The sequence below is a fragment of the Delphinus delphis genome, chromosome 9 (genome assembly GCF_949987515.2).
Source record: "Delphinus delphis chromosome 9, mDelDel1.2, whole genome shotgun sequence".
Classification (NCBI taxonomy): Eukaryota; Metazoa; Chordata; class Mammalia; order Artiodactyla; family Delphinidae; genus Delphinus; species Delphinus delphis.
The window spans coordinates 79,328,560-79,355,834 of record NC_082691.1 but is presented as its reverse complement, the minus strand read 5'-3'; the positions used below and the strand labels follow the sequence as shown (position 1 = coordinate 79,355,834).

The window sequence follows — 27,275 nt, the reverse complement described above, 5'->3', positions numbered from 1 at the left end:
GCACGCCTGCTTCTACTGCACTAGATCATATTTTAAAAGCAAAAACTACTTCTCATTCCCCTATTATCCTCTGTAAACCTTAACACAGTGCCTTGCATATTGTGGGTGTAGAATAAGTACTTGCTGAAGTCCCCACTGCTGCCTTTTCTCGTCCTACAATAAAATAAGACCGATCCTAATCTCAGAATCTCTTCAGACTTTCACCTCATTATGGAACTCAGCCTTACTTGGAAATTAGGGGAATGTTACAGAGTTTAGTCGCTTTTCCTATTACCCCAAGCTAAACCCTCCACACTCAGCATACTTTGTGGGGGGGTGGCTGTTGGGTGAGATGCCAGGGCAAGCAGGGGACCCTGAGAATAACCAGATGGCTAACCTTTGATAGTCAAAGTGAGGGGCTGTTGTACAATAGTAGAAACTGTCTCTTATCTCTCTGGGCACTGTCTTAATTCCTCCTGACCAATGGATATCAAAAGCTCGGCCCCCCAGTGTTAGGCAGCACTCTGAAATGCAAGAGGGTAAGAAGGTTACAGTGGAACAGACAAACCCAGAGAGCCCTGTATGATCAGATTATTTTAGTCATTAACACAGAAAGGTAAAATTAAATTGAGAACATTAAGTGGAAAATTCAGCTTATGTGCCCCCAAAATGTATGTGTTTGAGACACATTTTAATGGAAAGTTACTGAGGCCATTGGGAGCTGCTGCCACCACCTGGGAGGCAGCCTGATTTGAACCTGTGGGTTGCCATAGTTACTTCTATTCTGTAAACTATTGTTTTCCTTATGATGGTACACTGTAAAATACCATGTAAGGTATGTTTATACATTCGTGCATATATTATACTTAACATTACACATTAAATTCATTTTCCAGGTTAAAATATATACCTATGAAGGTATCTCTGGGTGGTGCTTTAGAATAGAAATTTGAGTCAGTCTCTGATTCAGCATTTAAGTCATATGTAACTTAAGAAAAAAAGAAAGGAAGGAGTATAGGTTTTAGGGAAATTTGAACCTCAGTTAGGGTAGAAATATTCCAAGATAACCCAAAAGGCCTAATGTTTCCTATAATGTTTAGAGTCTAACAGATGTCACTCAGAGATGTCGTGCTGTCTCGATGAAAGAATTAAAAGAGGCAAAAGATCTCTACTTGCATCTTGCCTCTGAAATTTGCGGGCTGACCCATGTTGGGCAAATCACTTAACATTTCTGAAATGGGCGTTCTTATATGGAAAAGGGGAAATATTAAGGTGAAGGTCCTGGATAATGATAAAATACTCTACCAGTATTGATTAGTCATTATTCTAGTATGTTTCCCTTTGTCAGCCAGCCACAAGCATGTAAATTGTAAGAGGAGGAAAAACGTGAAAAATAGGTAGTTGCTCAGTGGAAATATTTCAGCGTGCAAATAATTATATTCTTAATTTCTTTGCTAATAGAATATTCTAGGTTTTAGCAACCTCCCTCTGTGAAAATAAGCTTCTCTCATCCCTGTCTGTGGCATCTCATATTTATACAGACTTCCGTTAAAAATACTGTCAATGTCAAGTCTGACTTTTCTACAGTGTTTGCCGTATTCTCTTGTTAAGATCATCTTTCCATCTGTCAAGACACACACTCAAAGAGTCGTTTTGCTCATTACCTGAACCGCCTCTGTCAAAAATTCAAAAGAAAAGAAGACTGCCTTTTGTTATGGATGGACACGAAGGACAGCAGTGCTGTCTGGATCTGAACCGTTTCCAGGAGCCCATCGTGTCACATGGCGCTGAGCGCGCTTAGGCGTGTGCCTTCCCTGCAGACACAGCGTCTCTGAATAGCACTCTGAGTGTTTCAGGAGTAAAAGAATAGAGTTAAACAGAAAAGGTCTGGCTGGTACTAAGACCAAGGAAGAAAGAGAAAAGTGAGTCAAGGACAGAAACCGACCCACTCGTGCAGGATGCTAGCCACGGACGGCCGTGAAGAACACAGCCCCGCACTCAGCGTTAGCGCAGCTCAGGACTGTCAGCGAGGAGAAAAGAGACTTTCGGAGACGATACCTGTAGGGCAAGGTTCCAGGTTGATGTGCATGGTTAGACATCTTGGTTTTGTGAGTCAGGCTGATGGTGGAGAAACTAAAGCAGCAACACAAAATGGCTTTTATGTCACTGTTTAATATAAGGGATGCAGTGGAGTCGCTGACTCTTGTATGGTCTAGCAGGGCCATCCTAGAGCTGCTACACACCCGGCAAAGACCAGCTCAGCTGTGCGAGCTTTCGAGTACCGGGTACAGGGAGTACAACGTGACTATAATTTATATGGAAAGTAATCCCTACTTTCTGTGGATTCCAGATCATATCACAGAGTAATAGGCAACCTTCACGGGAATCAGTCAAATCATCATATCACAATACCTCCGTCTTCAGAGATCATAACATTTCCTCTTACCTATCACTTCAGAAGTCATGCCTCAACTTCCTGCCTCTCATTTTGGAGACAAGGTTGCATATTTTGAGTCACATCATAGAAGACTGCATCAAATAGGCTCATCAAGAATTTTCATTACCAGTTCTTAATTCTAGTCTTTGATAAATGACTTAGAGAAATTAAGTCTAGGTATCACACCCATTGTGAATCTAGAGACTCACTTCTGGGACAGGGGAGCAACCAGATACAATGTCATCGCAAGGTGAAGTTTACACGGTGTGGCTAACCTGACAGATTTTATCCCAGGTGATATGTGTGCAGAGGTGGAAGAGATAAGTTACCAATGAGGGCCTTTTAAATATACACTGAGGAACCGTTTTTGATTCTATCAGAAACTGTAGTACAACCCAAATCCGCCTCAATCAGACTTTCAAACAGAAATATCTACCCCTACTCAAGCTGGAATTCAATACTAAAGATAATTATGCTCTTTAAAATAAGGCAAAAACAGAAAGTGAGCGATGTGGGTAGAGACTGACTAAGTTGGAAATAGCACGGAGCTAGGAGTCAGCACAACTGTCTTCCTGCCGAGGTTCCCCCACTTTTGAGCTATTTCATTTGGAGCAGTTGGTCCTGAGCCTCAGTTTCCCAACCTGTTTCTTGTGAGTAATATCATCGATGCTGCCTACCTGATGAGGTTCCTGAATAGGTCAAATACTATTATGTAAGCACTTTGTAAATGACAAAAATATCACGTAAGTATCAAGCAGTGACATTTTACATATGGTATGGTAGTTAAATAAGCTTTGGGGAATTGCTCTGTAAAAGACTGACAGTGCAAAGGTGAACTTGATAGTGGTGTTACAATTTACACAAGCCTCAAGCAGGAAGATGAGACTGGAAAAGCATTGAATAGGTGCCTCACTTCAACGACCACCCATAAGCATTAGAAGGAGCCATGGGGAGGTTCTGGGATCACCCCCCTTCCGTCCCAGCCCCTCGTGTTGCTGGAAAGCATTGTGGGCCTAATGGGGCAGCAGCATAGACACAGCCAGAAGCAGGAGCCGGGTATCCCATCATCCAGAGTAAGGAAGTTGCCAGGCTGCAAGCTGGGGGGAACGGTTACTAAGATCACCTAGTCAATTTTCTCTCTTTTCCCTCCACACCATTCATGCACTGCAAACAACTCCTGGTTTTTTCTGAAACAGTGCACGAAAGAGCCTACTGAAGGTAAATTACTGAGGAAGAGATAAAGCAAAGGGATTTTTTCACTATGACTTTGAATATAGATCAAGTTAACGATGAACAGAAGCAAGAGCTACTTTTCTGGTGTAGCCTTTCTGAAGCTTGGGACCTTTAAAGCCTCTTAGCATCTAAAGTGTGGAAAGGAGTTTGGGGTCTTGCATTGGATCTCCATGTAGTTTTCCAACATACTAAAATTTTTAAAGAACACAGTATGTGATGCTGTTGCATGAAAACAATCAGACAAAACCCCAAAGCTGTATATATACGTCTGAACCATTTACCATTACTGTTGCCACTCAGTGTGGTACTTTTAGATCTGTGTTGATCTAAACAGGCACAAGATTGGCCTATTATTTTCCCTTCTCATACTGTTTTTGTCAGGATTTGGTATCCAAGGTATTGTAGCCATATAAAATAAGTTGGGGAGCTTTCCCACTTGTTCTGTTCGAGATTCGAAAGGTCTATCAAGTAACCCATTTTTAAAACCATCTGGGAGAGGTACAAACCACTAGGTATAAAATAAACAAGATATAAGCATATAATGTATAACAGCAAGAATATAGCCAATATTTTATAATAACTTTAAATGGAGTATTATGCATAAAAACATCAAATCAGTATATTGTACACCTGGGACTAATATAATATTATAAATCAACTCTACATCAATATAAATAAAGAAAGAAATATTTTTCCTATTCCAAAAAATAAAAGTTACATCAAAAAATAGGAAAACAAAACCATCTGGCCTTAGGGACCTATTTGTGAAAAGATTTTTAACCACTGCATCAGTTTATTTTATAGTTAAAGAACTATCAGGTTTTCCATTTATTTCCTGAGTTAATTTTGTCAGGTTATGATTTTCTGGGAAATAGTGCATTTCATCAAAGTTTTCAAATGCATTGATATTAAGTTATTCAAATTGTTCTTTTTATACTTTTATTCCTGCCTATAAATGTCTTCCCTTCACATTCTAATAGTGTTCATTTTTACCTTCTCTCTCTCTTTCCCCGTCAATCCATCTTATCAGAAGTTTGTGAAATTTATTGGTCTTTCCAAAGAAGCAATTTTTGGCTTTGTTGGACTCTATTGCTTCTGTGTTTTCCATTTCATTAATTTTTTGAAAAAAATAAACTTTTTGATTTTAGAATAATTTTAGATATACAGAAAAATTACAAAGATGGTACAGAGAATTTCTGTATTTCAATTTAGTCTAATGTTACATACATAATAATGTCATACATTCCTACAGCACATTTGTCAAAACTAGAAGACCAATATTAGCACATTACTTTTTTTTTTTGGCTGTGTTGGGTCTTCATTTCTGTGCGAAGGCTTTCTCCAGTTGTGGCAAGCGGTGGGGGGCCTCTCACTATCGCGACCTCTCTTGTTGCGGAGCACAGGCTCCAGACGCGCAGACTCAGTAGTTGTGGCTCACGGGCCTAGATGCTCCGCGGCATGTGGGATCCTCCCAGACCAGGGCTCGAACCCGTGTCCCCTGCATTAGCAGGCAGACTCTCAACCACTGCGCTGCCAGGGAAGCCCGGCACATTATTCTTAACTAATCACAAGGCCTTATTTGGATTTCACCAGTCCATTGGGGTATTTTGTTGTTGTTTCTTTTTTTTAAAATGCCCTTTTTTCTTTTCCAAGGTCCAACTCAGGATACCACATTACATTCAGTCCTCAAGTCTCTTCTGATCTGTGGCAGTTTCTCAGTCTCTCCTCCTTGTTTTTCATGACCTTGACAGTTTAGAGGAGTACTGGCCAAATATTTTGTCAAAGGTCCCTCAATTTGGGTTTCTCTGACGTTCTCACAGTTAGACTGGGGCCACAGGTTTTTGAAGAAATGAAATACCCTCTCATCTCATCCTTTCTGGGAGCACATGGTATCTACAAGACACAGCTGGTCATGGTAACCTTGATCACTTAGTTAAGGTAGTGTTTGCCAGCTTTCTCCACTGTAAAGATATTGTTTTGCTGTCTCCATGTGCTATTTTTTGGATGTAGGTCACTAAGTCCAACTCATACTCAAGAAGAGAGGAGAATTAAACCCTACTTCCTAGAGGGAGGACTAGCTACATATAGTAAATTGGAATTCTTCTGCAATGAAGATTTGTCTCTTATCCCCTGTGTATTTAGTCAACCACTTATTTATATCAATATGGATTCACGTATAGTTACTTTGTACTTTGGGTTATAATCCAATACTACTTGGTTTTGTTGCTCGAATTGTTCCAGCTTTAGCCGTTGAGAGCTCTTTCGGACAGACTCCCTTTGGTGTGTTTTTTTGAGCACTTTCTTACTCTCTGGTACTAAAACATGCTTGTAGTTCATATTGGTTTTTCCCTGCCTCAGCCCTAGAATCAGCCATTTCTCCAAAGATCCCTGATACCTTTTCTTAGAGAACGGTATATAGAAACCAAGATCAGGATGATGGATATGCTCATTGCTATTGGGATGCCATTGCTTCCAGGCCCTCTGAGTGGACACAGCTAGGTGATATGTATGTATGTGTGTATAGTAACCGATGAGTTCATGCTGATGTCTCCGCCTCTAGTCCAATACCACAAAGCTCATATTAGCCACCCTCTCTTGCTTATTCGTAACTTCTCTCTTCAACAGTGAGAAATCTGGCTTCCACCATCCCATCCATTTACTTGTTTGTTCAACCCCAGTATACATGTAAAGCAGTTTCAGAATTTGCCAACTAGAGTACACTGTGTACAGGGCCTTTAGTTCCTTAGAGTTTCCAATCAAAAATGTTTTCCGGGCTTCCCTGATGGCGCAGTGGTTGAGAGTCCCCCTGCCAATGCAGGGGACACGGGTTCGTGCCCCCGTCTGGGAAGATCCCACATGCCGCGGAGCGGCTGGGCCCGTGAGCCATGGCTGCGGAGCCTGTGCGTCCAGAGCCTGTGCTCCGCAATGGGAGAGGCCACAACAGTGAGAGGCGCGCATACCGAAAAAAAAAAAAAAAAAAGTTTTCCAAAGTTCAATATGACACCTTCTTTTTTCCCCCACGCTATTTAATGAGGTTATGTCATACAATACAGGTAGAGTCACTTGCACAATATGCATTCCATCCTGGGATCCCTCAGTGTCCTAGTTGATATAGAATTTTTTTTTTCTTCTTTAAGCTTGTATACAGTAAAGTTCACTCTTTTTGCTACACAGTTCTTATAGTTCTGTGGGTTTTGGCAAATGCATAGAGTCATATATTCACCACCCTAGTGCTAGTTCTGTCACCCTAAAAGTTCCCCTGTGTGCCCCCTTTTGTAGTCAACCATTTCATTACACTTAGTCTTTGATTTTATTATTCCATCCTTCTACTTTCTTGGATTATTTTTTCTACCTTCCTAAATTAGCTATTTAACTCATTACTAGTCATCTTTTCTTCTTTTCTAAAATAAGTATTTAAGGTTAAATTTCCACTAAGTACCGCTTTTCCTACATATATGCATTTTGATAATGTATTTGATTCAAATTCACTCTAAGTAATTCTAATTTCCATTATAATTTCTTCTTAGACACAGGATTGTTTATAAGTATATTTTAGAATTTCTAGGAAAGTGAATTTTTTTTTTGGTTATATTCTTGAAAATTGATTTCTAACTTAATTTCTTTGTGTTCAGAGAATGTAATCTGTATGATACTGATTCTTTATAACTTGAGACTTCTTTATGTCCAGTTATGTGTTAAATGTTGTAAATGTTTCATGTCATTTGAAAAAATATGTATATTCTGTAGCTTGGTAGGGCAAGCAGGAGTTCTGTGGTTGAAATCTTCTAAATTCTTACTGTTTTTTTTGTCTGCTTGACCTGTGGGGTTATGACCAAGGTGAATGGAAAGCTGCCACTGCAGTGGTGTTTTCTTCCTCTACTTCTGCAAATTTTTGCTTTGAGACTGTTTCTTAGGTGTGTTGAAGTTTAAAAATTATTAAATATTCCTGGTGAATGGAAATTATTATTAGATTTAGTGACCCTTTTCATAATTAATAATGCATTTTACATTAAAGTTTATTTAGATGGTTATTAGCGTAGCCTTCTTTTGGCATTTGTCTGATATATGTTTATTCTTTTAATCTTTCTGTATTCTTGTGTCTTATAAATAGCATACTAGAAGGGTGAGCTGTGACAAAACGAGAGAGAGGCATGGACATATATACACTACCAAACGTAAGGTAGATAGCTAGTGGGAAGCAGCCGCAGCCGTATAGCACAGGGAGATCGGCTTGGTGCTTTGTGACCGCCTGGAGGGGTGGGATAGGGAGGGTGGGAGGGAGTGAGAGGCAAGAGGGAAGAGGTATGGGAACATATGTATATGTATAACTGATTCACTTTGTTATAAAGCAGAAACTAACACACCATTGTAAAGCAATTATACCCCAATAAAGATGTTAAAAAAATAAATAAATAAATAGCACACTAGATTCTGATTTAATTATCCAATATAACAATTTCTGTTTTTTAATTAGTTTAGTCCATTTACAATTATCATGTGTATTGATATAAGTAAATTCATTTCTACTATTTTATTTTGGACTCTTTTTGGCTCATGTCTCTAAGCTTTTTGTTTCTTTCTTGCCTCCTTTTTGTTTCACCCAGTGTATTTTCTTTTTTTCTCCTCATTTACATTTTTCACCTTTTGAAGATTTTACCATGTATGTGACTAAAATTTTAAATCTTATGTTAATCAGCAAATTTTCCCCTCCTTCTGCCAAGTGCAGAGACCTTAGAACATTTCCCTCCAGTCACCCGCTTCCTGGCTTACATGCTTATGTTATCTGGTATTTTAACTGTATCCTTATTTGTTTTCTAATCTTACACATTAGACATTATTTTTATTATTTTATACTCAATACTTGCTTCAATTTAGAAATTACTTTTTTCCTAAAATATATTCTTTGGAATTTCATACAGTGGAATACCTATAGATAATGAATTTCGGAATTTCTTTGTTTCATTCACATTTTTGAAAGAAAATTTTGCTTGTTACACATTCTACACTGACAGTTATTTTCTCTCAGAACTTTGCAGATAGTACTCCATTTTCTTCTGACTTCCTGGGTTAAGAAGGCTTCATTGCCATTCTTTTGAGGGAGATTTGATTTAATAGTTTTAGGATTATTTTGTTCTTTTGTGTTTTATGGGTTCACTGTTCAGTGTGGATTTCTTTTTAAATAATTCTGTTTGGGAATTTTGTGGCTTTCTGATCCATGTGCGCTGATATTGGGTAAGTGCAAATTTCTTTGAATTTACCTTGATTGGGATATGAAGATCCATGTTTGTCATCAGTTCTGGAATATTGTAATCTCTTTAAATATGGTCTCTCCTCCAATCTTGCTCTCTCAAACTCCAATTACCTATATATTAGGTATTTTATCTTCTATATCCCTTAATGTCTCTAAAACATATCCTATCTACTTATTTCTCCAGCTGCATTCTATATAATATTTTTAGTTTTGTCTTCTACTTCAGGACTCAGCAGACCTTTTCTGTAAAGGGCTAGACAGTAAACATAATAAATATTTTGTACTTTGTGGGCTATATGGTCTGTCACAACTACTTGACTCTTACTGTATAGCAAAAGCAGCCGAATGGGCAGTATGTAAATGAATGAGTGTGGCTTGTGTTCTAATACAATTTGATTCACAAAGACAGGTGATAGACTATCATTTGCTGGCCCTTGCTCTACTTCCACACTTCTCTCTTCAGCTATGACACCTGCTTTTCTAACCTACTCATTGAATTGTTAATTTCAATTATTAAATTTTTTTAGTTCTAGAAATTCTCTTAGGTTCTTTTTTAAATCCATTTGGTAACTTCCGAGTAGCTCTCATTCCTTTCTTGGCTTTTATTTCCTTTTCTGTTTCCTTAGACCTTTTATAATTAGTTATTTTGTATTCTGATCATTGCAATAGCTAAAATTTCTAGGTGTTTAAATAGATCCATTGTTTCTGCTGATGTTTTTGCCATGGTCAACCATTTGCTTATTCTGCTAGCAGTTTTTGTAGTAAGCACATATACTTGGATTAATCTGTGGAAATTCTACAAGGCCAGGGTGGAGAATGCTTGCTTCGCAAAAGGATCTGCTCTTGCTTTTACTTGGTGATAGGAGGTGCTACTGGAGCTGCTTTATTTTCCATCTTGGAGATTCCTCGATTGCACAGGTGGTACCCAGTTTAATGAGGTCAGGCAAGTGGTGCATATTCTCAAGAAAGACTCTTTTCACTCAGTCTATAGATGTTGTACAAACAGACAGATTTCCTTGTTTGTCCTCCTTGGCAAGGATATTGATTTTCTAGCCCATCCTTTCACTGATAGTATAGCCCATTCAAGCGTCCCATTTTTTGCAGGCATCTCAAGTTTAGCTGCCCATGCAGATTAGGTCTCTGAGCCCGTGGTGCATTCCCTTGAACAACACAGCTACAGAACCTCCTTGGAATCGACATTTGCCCTTAAGGCAGCCCTGGTATTCACATGCACCCCTACTTTGATTTCAGCTCCTAATTCATTTTTATTTTCCTGCTCTTGGGAGATTTTTTTACTTTCTTATAAGTACAACATAACATTTAACTGTATTTGCTATAATTTATTCAGTGTTTAGGAGTTTTGTAGTGAAGAGGGACTTTTGGAGTACCACATCAGTCTACTATAATAGGAGCAGAAATCACATGATAAAACTTGCATTTTGAGAAAAACATTGGGACATCTCAAAGGAGAACCTCCTGGGACTCTCTCCCTAACCCCTCTGCTTCAAGTGCCCCCTGGTTAACTGCTGCTCATCCGTTGCATCTCAGCTTTAATATTCCCAAACTGAATCCTTACCTGAAACTCAAACTACATCAGAGCTTTGTACTTTCGCCCTTCTTAAATGTAATGTACACTTACTCTCTAATTTTTCTTTTTTATGCCTTTCCCTATTATAAATTCTATTAGGGAAGGAGTCATTTCTGTTGTGCTTATATTGTATCCCCAGGACCTGGCCAGTACTCGATAAATATTTGTTGAGTAAGTAAATGAATGACATTGGACCATATGTTTACAAATTTTATAGGTGACATGTTGGGGCACTTCATAAATAGATCTCACAATTACATGTTCTTCATGAGTTAAATGCAGTGAGTTTTATGGCCCGTGGAAAGACCCCATGTAACCAGCAAGATTGTGCCATTTTACAACATAGAAATTAATAAATTGAAACAATGAAATACCCTTTTTATATATAAAATTGAAAATGATTATAACACATGATAAAGACCACAGTTGATGAGGTTAGAGGGAAATTAATAATTTCACACTGTGGGTCAGAGTATAAGCTGGTAAGTGCTTTCTTAAGAAGCAGTTTTGTGATATGTATCAAATGCCTGAAAGTGTCATCTCATTTGTCTTAGCTCAGGCCACCATAACAAAATACCATAGACTAGGTGGGTTAAACAACAGAAATTTATGTTCTAACAGTTCTGGAGACCAGACGTCTGGGCGCCAGTGTAGTTGGGCTTTGAGGAGGACTCTTTTCCTAGCTTGTAGATGACTCCCTTCTCTCTGTGTTCTTACAGAAGAGAGAGAAAAAGATCTCACTCTTCCTCTTCTAACAAATCCACCAAAGCCCTATGACCCCATTCCACCTTAAGTACTTCCTAAAAGCCCTGTCTCCAAACACAGTAATATTGGGGGTTGGGACTTCAGCATATGAACTTTTAGGGAAATACAGTTTGATCCATAGTACCATTTAACCTAACAATATACTTTCAGGAATTTATCCCAAGGGAACAATCAGAGATGGGTTAAAAATATTTAGTGTAAGATTGGTTATCACAGCAGTGTTTATGGTAGGAAAAAAATGGAAAAAGTCTAAATTTCTACTAATAGAATATTGGATTAATATATTATGGTGCTAAAGACTGTCATGCAGAGTGAAGTTAGTCACAGAGTCACTCTATATGATACAGTATAATATCGCTTATATGTGGAATCTAGAAAAATGGTACAGATGAACTTATTTGCAAAGCAGAAATAGAGACACAGATGTAGAGAACAAACATATGGATACCAAGGGGGGAAGTGGGGGTGGGATGAGCTGGGAGATTGGGATTGACATATATACACTACTATGTATAAAATAGTTAACTAATAAGAACCTACTGTATAGCACAAGGAACTCTACTCAGTGCTCTGTGGTGATGTAAATGGGAAGGAAATCCACAAAAGAGGGCATATATGTATACGTATACATACTGTATACTGACTCACTTTGCTGTACAGCAGAAACTAACATAACATTGTAAAGCAGCTATACTCCAATATAAATTTTTAAAAAAATACATGGTACATCCATATAATGAAATATCATTCTTCCATTAAAAAGCATATATTAGAATATTTAAATGATTTGAGCAAATGTTTATACTTCACTAAAAGAATCAAATTATACAGTAGAATGTGCAATATATGTATAGATTTATAGAAAGAAGTCCGGATTATATTTACAAAATGGTATTACCAGTTATTTCTGATTGGGGCATTTAAGAAAACTTTTGTCTTTGTATTTTTCTGAATTCTCCTCCCAAATTATGATGTGTATATAGTTCTTTAATTTTTTTAAAAAGTTATTTTAAAAAATATTAGGCAGAGATGATACTTACATCAGAGAACACTATCAACCTTAATTCTCTTTATTTTTACACTCCTCTTGATATTTTATTTTTCTTGAGTTCTAGAATTTTGTGCAGTATTTTAATTGGTTCCGGGAGAGGACAGTTATGAGACACCTTGATACCTGACCTTGACCTGTCTGTCCATCATTACTTCACCACAAAAACTAAGTCACAAGATCACGTATCTTCATAGTGTCAGATTCCTGCCTTTTTTTTTTTTTTTGTAGAAGTATCTAAAACCTCCAAAGAAAATAGAATACAGATGGAAATTCAAATATGGAAAGGATCAGGAGGGAGGAGGGTTTGGAAAAAGAGAATATGATTTTTAAATTTCATTTCCAAGATATTTTCTCCTAGAAAATCTGTTTCTTCTATTTCAATGAATGTATAGGGGTAGAATTAATTTCTTCTTCTGTATATTTGAAAATTTTAGGGGAAGTAAAAGGACACTGATTATATATTATATGACCATCCAAATGATACATCATTTTGTTTGAAACAATAGGAGGTGTTATAGATTTGAGAACAAGAATGAGAGATTATTGTTTTCTCCCTCATCTTCCACCATTTCTTATTTTCTTGTGTTCTGTGTCCTCCTCTGTTTTTTTTTTTTTATTCTGTTCACAAATGGATATTGGTGGGAAATACATGAAGTGCAAAGTGACTTTTACCTGCTGTGCTGTAGGCAGAATTGACAATTCAGAAATACCACCTTCTAGGTGCCTCTCGCCTTCTCACTCTCTCTGGAGGAAGCTAAGATGTCATACATTCCTCATCAGAGAGGGCAGGTAAAAGAAGCCTATAAGAAACTCAAAAGCACCATGAACTTTATCATTTGCCCACTCATTGCTTGCAGAATATCTTTTACCACAAACCACCAAACTTCCAGGACAAGCAAACCTACCTGAGGAGTTTGGGGAGGGAGGGAGTATGAGGCAGGAAGGTAAAGGAAATCTCATCAATTTACAGGACTTTTCTATATGTTAACTCCTGGTGTATTTATTCAACCCACAAACTTCCCAAGCACCCTGTTCCAGGCGGTATGTCCACTCCTAGAGATTATAAAGCAAAGGGCACATTTATCCTTCGAGTATCTAGAAGCTGTCCCACTGATAAAAGTGATTAAGAAAATAACCATAGAAGATGTTATAGTTTTCATTGAGTAATAGAACAAATGCTCATCAGCACTAAATAGTGCTTTTTAAGTGGGAATTGTAGGGAGATACCATGACTAAACAATTCTCGGATGTGCTATTAAAACAAATTAAACCCATTTCTTTACTGTCAGCCTTCTCAGACTTCACTGTTGCACTAAGAACCTCCAACAAGGTCTCATGATTCGTGGTGTTCAAAAAAAAAAAAAGATACATGGGGCGTTTCACCCTTTTTGTTGGAGTGTGTCACAGAACCATTACTCCTTAAAGTATGTTGGCAGCCAGTAAATCGTCTTTACCTAAATTCACCCAGATGAAATGGATGTTAAACATGCCAGAATTAGTCTGTATTAGTCTTATGGGCCTCTGAAATGTATGATACTGAAAAACACATGAACTGTCTACTGTCGAGCCAAGGGAAGTGAAGTTACTGGGTTCGTCCACATCAGAACATTTAGGCAGATCCCCTCCTTGATATTTTCTCTTCTGCTCAAATACCCAACTCTGCAACCCAGTTGTGTACTCTTCTCCTCAGACCTTTCTTGAAATACAGTGAAATCATCATTTCCCTTCATGGAAACTGTTCTCTGAACTACCCCAAAAGCCATCAGAGATCACAGGAAATGGATGGGTAATACTGTGCTTCCCTCTTGTTCCAGAGTTGTCTTTTCAGAACATCTTCCTCACTTTAGAGCTTATGTTGTACTCATTACAGAAGGAATTGGTAATCATGACAAGATGTCACATGTACAGAAAGGATTCTGTTTGCTTTAAAATACCTAATATGCCAGATTGATGAATAGCACAAATTATAAAATCCCTTAGTTCATGGAGGAATTGAGTAAAATTAATTTGTACAGGGCTTAATATGTATAGGAACTATTTTTTGGAGGAATCCGCCTTTCAGAAAAGGTGTTCTCTATGTGCGTGTGTGTGCATGGGTGTGCGCATGTGCACACATGTGATGGTTTCTGTGAAAACAGAATATGACCCATAGGCAGATGTAAGATCAGTCTATTCAGTATGAATCAGTGGCAGAAAGTTGTGTTGTATGATCCTGTTTGTTAAGAATCTTTCAAGTATAATTAACATAGACACAACTGCATGTGGTGTTCAATTGCTTATTACGTAATACTGGAAGGAAGTTCTGTGTCATAGCTCGTTTGACAGTATCTATAACTAAAAGAAGTGTACCTGCTTTATAACTTGTTCATATCTTAAATTTATTTCACAGAACACTCTAGTTTTATTAAAATCATGTAACTTCTATAACTACAAGCCTCAGGAAAAAATGAAAATGTTAACTCTTGGTACAAGAACATACACTTCCTTCCCATTGGAACTGCTTTAACGTAATAATATAATAATATAGGCATAGAGTTAAACCTCAGTTAACATTCAAATCAGAAAACTGGTCTTCTTTGTTAGAATTTTAAATAACCACATTTTAACATCATCTTTTTATGAATGTCAAAGAGGCATTATTATTTTTGCTTTTACTATCTCAGGAAAACTATTCTTGAGATTAAAACCAGTTCATTTCATGGCAGGTAAACACTAAAAATTTTCTGCTAAGTGTAAATACATGCAAATTTTTTGTTAGAGATCTTTTTACCCAGAATTCTTAACCATAATTCCTGCTCTAGCTTGCTTTTCAAAAAATTTTCTATTTTACCTACTGTTACATAATAAAAATTTTCCAAATAATTCATGTCATATTAATACTAATAATAATATTAGTTGATATTACTAGTTCATGAATTCTTATAATCATATATAACTGATACTTTTTATTCTATATAGCACTCATTCATTTCTTTAGCATTTATATATTGAATATTAACTGTATGCCAGCTACTGTTCTATGCACTAGGAGTGCAGCACAAAGAGACAGACAATAAACAAATAAATATATCATGTGTTGGACGATGGCAATATATACAATGGCAAGTAATAAACAGGCCTGTGGAAGTGGGAGGTAACACTCTTACACCAGGTGGTTAGAGATAACTTTGCTCATCCTGAGTCATGTCGGTAGAGATAAGAAGGAGGTGACCATACAAATTGTGAAATTTTTTGTTCTGGTTCTGTGAAAAATGCCAGTGGTAGTTTGATAGGGATTGCATTGAATCTGTAGATTGCTTTGGGTAGTAGAGTCATTTTCACAATGTTGATTCTTCCAATCCAAGAACATGGTATATCTCTCCATCTGTTTGTATCATCTTTAATTTCTTTCATCAGTGTCTTATAATTTTCTACATACAGGCCTTTTGTCTCCTTAGGTAGGTTTATTCCTAGATATTTTATTCTTTTTATTGCAACGGTAAATGGGAGTGTTTTCTTGATTTCACTTTCAGATTTTTCATCATTAGTGTATAGGAATGCCAGAGATTTCTGTGCATTCATTTTGTATCCTGCTACTTTACCAAATTCATTGATTAGCTCTAGTAGTTTTCTGGTAGCATCTTTAGGATTCTCTATGTATAGTATCATGTCATCTGCAAACAGTGACAGCTTTACTTCTTTTCCGATTTGGATTCCTTTTCTTTCTTTTTCTTCTCTGATTGCTGTGGCTAAAACTTCCAAAACTGTTGAATAAGAGTGGTGAGAGTGGGCAACCTTGTCTTGTTCCTGCTCTTAGTGGAAATGGTTTCAGTTTTTCACGATTGAGGACGATGTTGGCTGTGGGTTTGTCATATATGGCCTTTATTATGTTGAGCAAAGTTCCCTCTATGCCTACTTTCTGCAGGGCTTTTATCATAAATGGGTGTTGAATTTTGTCGAAAGCTTTCTCTGCATCTGTTGAGATGATCATATGGTTTTTCTCCTTCAGTTTATTAATATGGTGTATCATGTTGATTGATTTGCGTATATTGAAGAACCCTTGCATTCCTGGAATAAACCCCACTTGAACATGGTGTATGATCCTTTTAATGTGCTGTTGTATTCTGTTTGCTCGTATTTTGTTGAGGATTTTTCAATCTATGTTCATCAGTGATATTGGCCTGTAGTTTTCTTTCTTTGTGATATCTTTGTCTGGTTTTGGTATCACGGTGATGGTGGCCTCATAGAATGAGTTTGGGAGGGTTCCTCCCTCTGCTATATTTTGGAAGAGTTTGAGAAGGATAGGTGTGAACTCTTCTCTAAATGTTTGATAGAATTCATCTGTGAAGCCATCTGGTCCTGGGCTTTTGTTTGTTGGAACATTTTTAATCACAGTTTCAATTTCAGTGCCTGTGATTGGTCTCTTCACGTTTTCTATTTCTTCTTGGTTCAGTCTCAGCAGACCCCAAATAGCCAAAGCAATCTTGAGAACGAAAAATGCAGCTGGAGGAATCAGGCTCCTTGACTTCAGACTATACTGCAAAGCTACAGTAATCAAGACAGTATGGTACTGGCACAAAAACAGAAATATAGATCAATGGAACAGGATAGAAAGCCCAGAGATAAACCCACGCATGTATGGTCACCTTACCTTTGATAAGGGAGGCAAGAATATACAGTGGAGAAAAGACAGCCTCTTCAATAAGTGGTGCTGGGAAAACTGGACAGGTACATGTAAAAGTATGAAATTAGAACACTCCCTAATACCATACACAAAAATAAACTCAAAATGGATTAAAGACCTAAATGTAAGGCCAGACACTATCAGACTCTTAGAGGAAAACATAGGCAGAACACTCTATGACATAAATGACAGCAAGATCCTTTTTGACCCACCTCCTAGAGAAATGGAAATAAAAACAAAAATAAACAAATGGGACCTACTGAAACTTAAAAGCTTTTGCACAGCAAAGGAAACCATAAATAAGACCAAAAGACAACTCTCAGAACGGGAAAATATATTTGCAAATGAAGCAATTGACAAAGGATTAATCTCCAAAGTTTACAAGCAGCTCATGCAGCTCAGTAACAAACAAACAAACAAACAACCCAATCCAAAAATGGGCAGAAGACCTAAATAGACATTTCTCCAAAGAAGATATACAGATTGCCAGCAAACACATGAAAGAATGCTCAACATCATTAATCATTAGAGAAATGCAAATCAAAACTACTGAGATATCATCTCACACCAGTCAGAATGGCCATCATCAAAAAATCTAGAAACAAATGCTGGAGAGGGTGTGGAGAAAAGGGAACACTCTTGCACTGCTGGTGGGAATGTAAATTGATACAGCCACTATGGAGAACAGTATGAAGGTTCCTTGAAAAACTAAAAATAGAACTACCATACAACCCAGCAATCCCACTACTGGGCATATAACCTGAGAAAACCATAATTCAAAAAGAGTCATGTACCAAAATATTCATTGCAGCTCTATTTACAATAGCCAGGACATGGAAGCAACCTAAGTGTCCACTGACAGATGAGTGGGTAAAGAAGATGTGGCACATATATACAATGGAATATTACTCGCTATAAAAAGAAACGAAATTGAGTTACTTGTATTAGGGTGGATGGACCTAGAGTCTGTCATACAGAGTGAAGTAAGTCAGAAAGAGAAAAACAAATACCATATGCTAACACATATATATGGAATCTAAGAAGAAAAAAATAAGGTCATGAAGAACCTTGGGGTAAGATGGGAATAAAGACACAGACCTACTAGAGAATGGACTTGAGGATATGGGGAGGAGGAAGGGTAAGCTGTGACAAAGAGAGAGAGTGGCATGGACATATATACACTACCAAACGTAAAATTGATAGCTAGTAGGAAGCAGCCGCATAGCACAGGGAGATCAGCTCGGTGCTTTGTGACCGCCTGGAGGGTGGGAGGGAGGGAGAGGCAAGAGGGAAGAGGTATGGGAACATATGTATATGTATAACTGATTCACTTTGTTATAAAGCAGAAACTAACACTGTTGTAAAGCAATTATACTCCAATAAAGATGTTAATAAATAAAGAAATAAATAAATAAATAAAAAGAAGGAAGTGAGTGAGCAAGCCATATGTGTGCATAGGGAAAGGCTCCTGGGCAGTGGAAGCTACACGTGCAAAGGCCCTGAGGCAGAGCCTGCTTCCTATGTTTGACGACTAGCTAGGAGACCAGAATGGCTAGAGTGGAGGACTTGCCATGAGGGGGCAGAGGAAATCAGAGTGGGCTTTGGCTTTTACAATGAGTGTTACCACTACAAGGATATGACTCACACTTGAAAATGGCTCACAATAGTGTGTAGCCAACACTCTGACAAAGAAAAGACTGGAGGAGAGAGAGACCAAGAAGGCTACAGCCATACTCAGGGAAGAGCTGATGATGACCGGAACCAGGGGAGCAGCAGAAGTGGTCAAGGGTGGTCAAGTTCTGAAAATGTTTTGAACATATAGCTGACAAATTAATTTATAAACTGAGCTTATAAAACTACTATACTTTGAATCTCTATTACCCTGAGTCTACTAGGCAAATGTTCATCAAATGAAACTGGTTTAAATATCTCTCCAGGATTCTGCAAGTACCTGTGTCGTAATGCACGAAAGCGCAAATTTTAGGATTTCCTTTGTTAGGGTCTTTTTTAACTGAATCACTGATTCAGTGGTAGGTATTTTAAACTGTATTGGTATTTAAGCTCTCTGCCTTACACAGGTAACATAGAAAATGTGTGATGTGAGGAAGTGTATTTAAAATAGTTCCACCATTGTTGCTTCTCAAATATAGCTTCCATTTTTTATTAGGGATTTTTCGTATTGTTCTTGATTTTCTGTTAAAACACAGAGGAAAGACAATAAGGCATGGGCACTGAGAGTCTCTGATTTGGAAGGCAAGAGACCTAGATTCAAGTCCAGGCTCTGTCCTTACAAGCTGTGTGACCTTGGGGAAGTCACCTAACCTCCCTGAGGCTCAACAGACTCCTCTCTTGGAGACTAGAGAAAGGATTGCTGTGGGCACCCTATGTTGTTATACATATAAAAGAGAACAGTACGAGGCACGTTGATAATTGCTGTGTTTGTTTTAATAGCAACCATGACAAGAAGATATTGATGAAACGGAAGTATCTGCAGTTACTAGGAAGAATAATTTTAGAAGGAGCTGTTACTTTTAGGCTTGACTGCAGCACAGTTGCCATTTAGCCTCAATAATTTAGATACAGAAGACCACTTCATATACCTAATATGGTCTGGTATACATATTAAAATAAAGATATGTGAATAAGGGCAAGTCCAAAATATAAAATGTATTTAACCTGTCAGATGTATACGTAATTGAGTAATAAGCTCAGTGAAGTGACAGCCCTTCACTGTGTATAACAGTCTTTATCTCAGTGAAAGTGACACGAGTGACATTCCCCCCGACTGACTTTTCTCGCTGTTCATTGACTGAACCCCTGGCCTCATTCAGTCAGGTAGGCGATGTGCCCCAGTGAAGCTTCATATGACCCACCAGTGTACTCTGTCACTGTGGATTACAGTCTCCTTTGACAGTTGAAACAAACAGTAAAATTCACTCAAATATAATTGTGTGGCATCTGTCAGAGCGCAAGGCCAAAGGACCATGTCAATCATCAGAACAATAAAGAGAAGTTCTTTGCTCTTTTTCATCAAGTTTGCATAGGTGTATTTAGTGAATTGATCACTTGCAACTTTGTGGTATGGGATGTTTTGCTGTCTATGTAATAGCATAATGTAGTTATAGTTCTTGTCTGCCCAAATTCCCAAATTAATGATTTATATAGAACTATCCAATTCAACTTTTGTGATCATTGGCAATAGTTATGCTTAGGTTACAATCTGGGTTTTGTGCTATTGTTTGTTTGGTAGGAGTTGACTCTGAAGTAATACGTGAAAAAAAATCCATTGTTAAATTATTCTAAAACATTGGGGTTAGTTCATAGTTCATTGCTCTAGAATTTAAAATCAGACTTTCTTTTTTCCTTCCTAAAAATTTTGAAAGACCAAATATTTTGCCCTTAGTTTTTCTGCAGTTAACATTCAAACTGCATTCTGATGGATCAGAATGAAATGTAATTGTAAGTAGTATTTTCAAAGCATAAATTCAAGCAGGATGCAAGTTTCTGAAATAACAAATTATTTACTCTGTTTTAGAAAAAACTTCTCAGATTTAAATGATGCTTTTTTTCTGGGAAAAATGATGCTTTGATATGAATAAAAGGTCTTTAAGCCAGTATGATTCAGGTATAACTTTAGAATTAATTGCTTTTATCCTAACTGACTAGTTTACAAGTATCAAAAATGCACACACACACACGTCTAGATGTCTAGGTAAAAAACAGTGGGAACAGCAAATAAAAATCTTGTTGGGAAAGTTATTTTAAATACCCATTTTTTTCGTAATCCTCACTTGTACCTATTTTATACATAAACATTAAAAATTAGTAAGTTCAAATGATAAATCTTTGGAAATTAAAACAACCTTCAGAAAAATAAGTTAATTTGAGAAGATATGATTGGTGTTAAGAAATGCAGAAGATTCATTTTGTTGAAATATATAAATATTTAAAGTAAATGTGAAATTAATGTATCTTTTTCTCTGTTTTAACAGACAGTGAAATTCATATATTCAAAATTTTAGATGACTGCTATACTACCAGATACTTAAATTGATATAGAATAAATTCTGAATCCCTATTGGATATATTTTATGGTTTCAATCCTAATCTTAGTAAAAGAAGACTTCTGTTCAATCTTTGTTGCTACTGTTTTTTCTTTTTTTTGGTTGCGTTGGGTCTTCGTTACTGCACACAGACTTTCTCTAGTTGTGGTTTGTCGCAGTGTGCGGGCTTCTCGTTGTGGTGGCTTCTCTTGTTGTAGAGCACGGGCTCTAGGCACACAGGCTTCAGTAACTGCAGCACACGGGCTCCGTAGTTGCGGCTCATTGGCCCTAGAGCACGTGGGCTTCAGTAGTTGCAGCTTGCAGGCTCTTGAGCACAGGCTCAGTAGTTGTGGCACACGGGCTTAGTTGCTCCACAGCATGTGGGATCATCCCGGAACAGGGATCGAACCCGTGTCTCCTGCATTGGCAGGAGGATTCTTAACCACTGCACCACCAGGGGAGTCCCTGTTGCTACTTTTAAAGGTACTACTTTATTTATAAAGTTGATACTTTACTTCATAGGCATATTTGGTTAAGCACAAAAATCTTGAAACATAGGTGGTCTTTCTTCTCTGTATATTTTTATTCAAGTATTCATGTTTCATTTATATTTAAACAAAAAAATAGAGCAGTACACCACTGCATGAATCCAAAATGTCTGTTCCTTACAACAATTAAAATTAAATCTCCAGTTTCACATTAGCTTAATTTTTATTTGGAAGAGAAGGAGTTAAGACATTTTAGCTTACATTCAGTATATTTTTTATAATAATTCCATTCACGATATTTAATTGGTCAAATGTTTGGTATCACTATAAAACACTTTTCACTGCTATTCTCAAGGACTAGTCATTGTTTTCTGTAGATCTGAAAAATATTTATTGTAATCCTTTACCTTGAAGGCTGTCTAAAAGAGAATAATTCTGTTCCATTCATTCCAGGTTGAAACATGAAGCAAATGGCTATAAATATCTCCAATAAATTTCCAGTGTAGACACAAGTAGTATGTATACTGTGAACCAATATGCATTTTCCTTAATTATTTGGATTTTTCAGGAAAATTGAAAGATATAAAATATATAAAAGTAAATGTTCAAGGGACTTCCCTGTTGGTCCAGTGGGTAAGACTCCACGCTCTCAGTGCAGGGCACCCGGGTTCAGTCCGCAACAGGGGAACTAGATCCCGCATGCACGCCTCGACTAAAGATCCTGCACACCACAACGAAGATCCCGTGTGCTGCAAATAAGACCCAGTGCAGCCAAAATAAATAATAAATAAATAGATACTTTTTAAAAAAGGTAAATGTTCTATCACAATAAATTACTGACTCTTTTTTTTCCAGGCCTGATGGAATTGGAACTATTTCAATGGAAGAAAAAGAGAAGTTTGAGGAGATAAAGGAAAGACTGTCTTCCCTTTTAGAGAATCAGATAAGCCATTTCAGGTATATACTCCATTAGTACAAGTGTTTGTTTCTTTAATTCACTCAACCCTCTAATCCCCTACAAATGTTTATTATGTCTTTCTGCTACTGCTCAAGCACAATCAGTAGCTTCTCCTCCTTTGCCCGCAAGGTATGATCCACGTTCCTAGGTCTGCGTTCTGCTTCTCAGCCTGCCTTCAGTTTTTGCACTACTCATTCAGTGGTGCAAACCCGCCCCTTGCAGTATCCTTTCCACTGGCCCTCTTGCTAGCCCTGTGCAGTTCTCAGCCTTGCATAGCCTCTTGCCCCAGCTCTGGGGGCTTTTCCTCCCTCTCACTGCATAGCCAGGCAAGGAGACTCAAGCCCCACCTTCACAGGGGAGACTTTTTCATTTATTCCAGCAGAGAGTGGAAAAGCTGAAGTCTTCTTAGCATTCATCATCTGTACTATGCCCTGGTCACCTATCATATAGTCCTTGGTTATCCTTTTATTTACATTCTGTGAGAACAAGGACCACAGTGCGTCTAGCACAGTTTCTTTGCCAAAAAAATTAAGTATTGATACTAAGAAGCATTTGCAGGGTGAAGGATAAATATCTTGATAATATTGTTTCCCCTGATTACAGTTAGCTTAATAGAACCTAATGGTTAAAAACAGAAATATACCTTTTTCTATCAGTCTCATCATTAGATCCTATAAAATGTTGCTATGTCAGTGTATTGCATCTTATAGCATATCTGTCATGTTGCAGGTATGTCATTTCATGTGAACTTACTGAAAAATAAATTCAGTTAATATTCCCCCTCAACAGTTTGAAAACACTGTTGTTTAACCATATGAATAGAGTATGGCTGCTCTGGGCCTCAGTTTCCTTATTTGTAATATGAAAAGCTTAGACTCTTACTTTAAAATGATACTGAACGAAAAAATGATCATAGCATATACTATCCATCTGTTTCTCTGCATTGGTGTTTTCATCTGGGGCTGGTACCACTACCTGAAGGTAAGCGAATGAGGGAGGATTTTCTTTGTCATGATAACTGGGCGTAGGGGCAGTCATTTAGTGCTGGATTTAGAAATGCTATTCATGGAACAGTCTCACACTGGAGAACTGTTCTTCCCAAAAGGCCAATAAATTCATATTAGGAAACACATTTGCAGAGGATGTTTCTGCATTTGCTGTTAAGAGTATTGTCTTTTAGGTTGTGTAGAGACCCTTATATTCATTGTGTTTGTCATTTAATGAAAGTCAATATATAATTTTCCTGGTTTTGACATTATTGAGACAGAGCTGATCATTCAGTTGACTATATACATCAGTAACTATAAGTCTCTATGGTTATTTGTAGTAGTGCTTTCATGTGCAAGTAACAAATCCTATCTCAAACTGGTTTAAACAAATAAATGGATATGTTCACTTACATGCAGGTCTCAGATGGGGTGGACTTTAAGACAGGCTGAATTTAGTAGCCGTAGCTCCATTTCTTTGTAATTCTCACACGGCTATTCTCCTTTATGGGATGGCTTCATCCCCAGATGGGTAACAAGACCACAGAATTCCTTGGCCTCACATCCATACATGTTGGAGTTGAAAGGGAAGGTAGTAGAGGCTGTCTCTTTCTGTGATTCTCTCTTAAGGTGAAAAGTTTCCTTAGAAGATCCTAGCAAACCAGCCCTCATATCTCATTTGCCCTAGATAGGTCATAGGCCCAGTCCTGAACCAAACCCAGGGGCCAGAGGAAGCCCACATACTAGGTCCTCAGTCACTGACAAGCCATGGGACCGCCATGATCGAGTTAGCTTGGTAAGAGCCAGCCCACCAGCGGATCCTGTCCCCCACAGTGCTTACAGCTACACAGTAGAGGCGGGGAATGACAGTTGTCCACATCATTTATTGTATTAGTATTCGCTCTCTTACAGTTTTGTTTCTCTGTTTCTCTTAATAATGTCTGTAAAGATGTACGCTAGAATTCTTTTTTGTTTTTATTTCTTTGATGTACTATAAAGAACTGAACTAAACTGGTCTAGACATTTTAGGCTGACTTTTATATTCCCTTTTGATATTTGTAGAGTTTGTATAAATTTTACCATTTTTATTTTTCCTGAGTCCATAGAAAACTGGATAAAAGGAAATGGGATTAAAGTAAAGCAGAGGAAATTTTAGGTATCCATATAGGCAAATATAGAAAAATGTTTAAATTTTCCATGAAGATCTTCCTAAGGATTCTGCCAAGTGAGCTTGCTTAGCCACTTACATTAAAATTTAGAAAGAACGTAAATTACTTATCAACTCACACTAAAGAAGTAACCCGAGTACTGTTAATAACTCTTGTATAGAAATTTATTTATTCAGGCCCAACTATATTTCAGAAATGGATTTCAAAGATACAGGTAAAATAATAAGGCAAACTAAATTAAACAAAAATGAGGAACTTCTGGTTAAAGACAGCAGATTAAATGCATGTCTGGCTCAGTTTCCTCACAGAACCTAACCAAAACAACAGAACAGTATTTTTCAGAAGACATAAACCCACAAGGACAGCAAGAGTAAGACGGGAAAAAATAGAAAAAATAAGTTAAAAATGTGGAAGTCAGATGGATGGATGGTATCTAATTTAGCCACCCAGGAAAAACTGGATCATAAACGGGCAATGGGGAATACAGAGAAGCAATCTGATTTATGTCATACAATCACCAAAACGTTCGGAATTGCCAGTTGTAAGCCCTCCTGGAAATTAAGAGTAAAGGATGATTTGTTGTAAAGCTGCTTAAGATACACTTAGATCCCCAGATCTCCTTTCCGCCTCATCAGCCAGGCCGCTGCCCCTCCCCTTCCCTGGAAGAGCGCTGCTGGTTTGTTCCCTGGAGAGGGTAAAATTAGAGGGTACCTGGGCTGAGGTAGAGGAGGGGAGGAAACATCAGGCACAGTTGGAGTTTGGGATTACATAGAAACATGGGGATTAGATAAATGGTTATTCTGAAATCTGAGAATCACAGCTTTCTCCTTCCAACTCACACACTTGACACCCAAAATGCTGGCGGGCAGGCTTACACTTTCCATACATATTGTAAGTACCTTCCCCCCGGACTCTGACTAGCCCAAGAGAAAAGACCTAAAGCTGTGGAAAAGAAAGACTCCCACCGAAACAGCCCAGCTCTATTGCCCTTCAGCAAAGACCACAGTCTGCACGTACCCACCTAGGTGCATATAGCTTCCGTTCAATTTTTTAATAACGCAATTTTGAAAATGATCTGACAGCCAGGGTAAGGCGTCAGATATTTGAGGAAAGTATTTACTGTGGGAGACAGAGCCCAAACAAGTAATACAAAAAAGCAACTTGGGGAAAAAAGAAAGATTATGTGGGAAGAAGGAAATGGTGGAGGGGGTGGTGGGAATCTATTATTAATATGCTTGGAGATTTGAGAAAATAGAGCATCCATAAAACAAAAACAAGATGTTGCTTAAAAAAAGAAAAAGAAAAAATCTTAGGGAAGAAAAATTAGAACTCTTAGAAATTGATGCAAATGACACAAATACTTACATACTATTGAGAGATTAAGTTAATGAAATCTTCCAGAAAGTACAGGGTGGAGGGTGGCAGGGATAGGAAAATAGGAGTTCAGTTGGCCTTTCTTATCCTTGGGTTTCACATCCCTGGCCAGATCGATTTGGATTGGTTGAATCTGCAGATATACAAGGCCAACTGTACTACCCCATTTTATATAAGGGAGTTGAGTATCGGTGGATTTTAGGATCCATGGGGGTCCTGGAACCAATTCCCCACAGATACTAAGGGGCAACTGTACAAAGACAGGAAAAATGAAGGATCTGCTTAGGAGTTTCATCATCATAAATAATAGGTATTCCAGAAACAGTTAAGGTTGAAGATAGGAAATTATCAATAAAGTTATTCAAAACGATTTTCCAGAATTAAAAGACATAAGTGTTCAGATTAAGAGAGCCCATTGAGTACCAAGCACAAGGGATTAAAATAGATACTCATTAGAGTGCATTTTTGTGAATTTTCACAATCTTGGAGATAAAAGGGAGGATGCTGAAATACAAAGAATCAAGAATCAGAATGGCTTCTCAACACTGATTTATTCTACAGTAATTTACTGAGTGCCTACTATGTGTCGGGCAGTGAACAAAATTTTTAAAAAGATCCTTTTCTTCTGCAGCTTTCATTTTGATGTGAGGAGCAGTACTGATACCCAGAAAACAATGCATCAGTGGCTTCACAATTTTGAGGAAAGATTATTTCCAACCTAGAATTCTACACTAGTAAACGTCTCCATTAAGGGTAATGGTAGAATAATGATATTTTCAGGCATACTGGACATCAAAAAATGTGCTTCCCATATTCCCTTTCTGGGGAATGCAATTTACCAAGACAAAGGAGAAAACAAAGAGGGAGAGTTAAGATCCCTGCGACAGGAAATCAACATGAGAGAGGAGGGAATCTTCGTAGTGGTAGCTAATAGAGACCCCAAAGTGGCAACTGAGCCTAGAGAGGAAATAGTTCTAACCAGAGCAGGTCAGAAAATTCTTCAAGTAGATCAAATTGACAAAACACTGAGATATTTTAACATATTGAGAGAAGTTTCACCCACTTGGAATAGAGTTTGGAATTATATTAATTGTGTTAGAGCTTGGAATTGTATTAGATTAAGTACATAATAAAAAGAAGAAATTAAAACAAATATAGCAAAGTATTATAAACAAAATAGTGACACTAGAAAGTAATCATATTGGATACATTTCAGTTATCTAGGACATTTATGTAATTAATGTAGATACTGAATTTCGGTCTAACACACAAAAGTGATGTAACTGCATT

At 37.6% G+C, this 27,275-nt stretch overlaps 1 protein-coding gene across 7 annotated transcripts in view; it reads left to right on the top strand.

Annotated features, from left to right (window-relative positions):
• The window catches only part of CADPS2 (calcium dependent secretion activator 2), a 487,000-nt gene that overhangs the window by 329,088 nt on the left and 130,637 nt on the right, over positions 1–27,275 (top strand). For all 7 annotated transcript variants that reach the window (XM_060020810.1, XM_060020806.1, XM_060020805.1 and 4 more), the window contains one exon: positions 22,354–22,455. In XM_060020810.1, the coding sequence (XP_059876793.1) occupies positions 22,354–22,455 (102 nt within the window). The remainder of the gene's footprint in view (positions 1–22,353; positions 22,456–27,275) is intronic.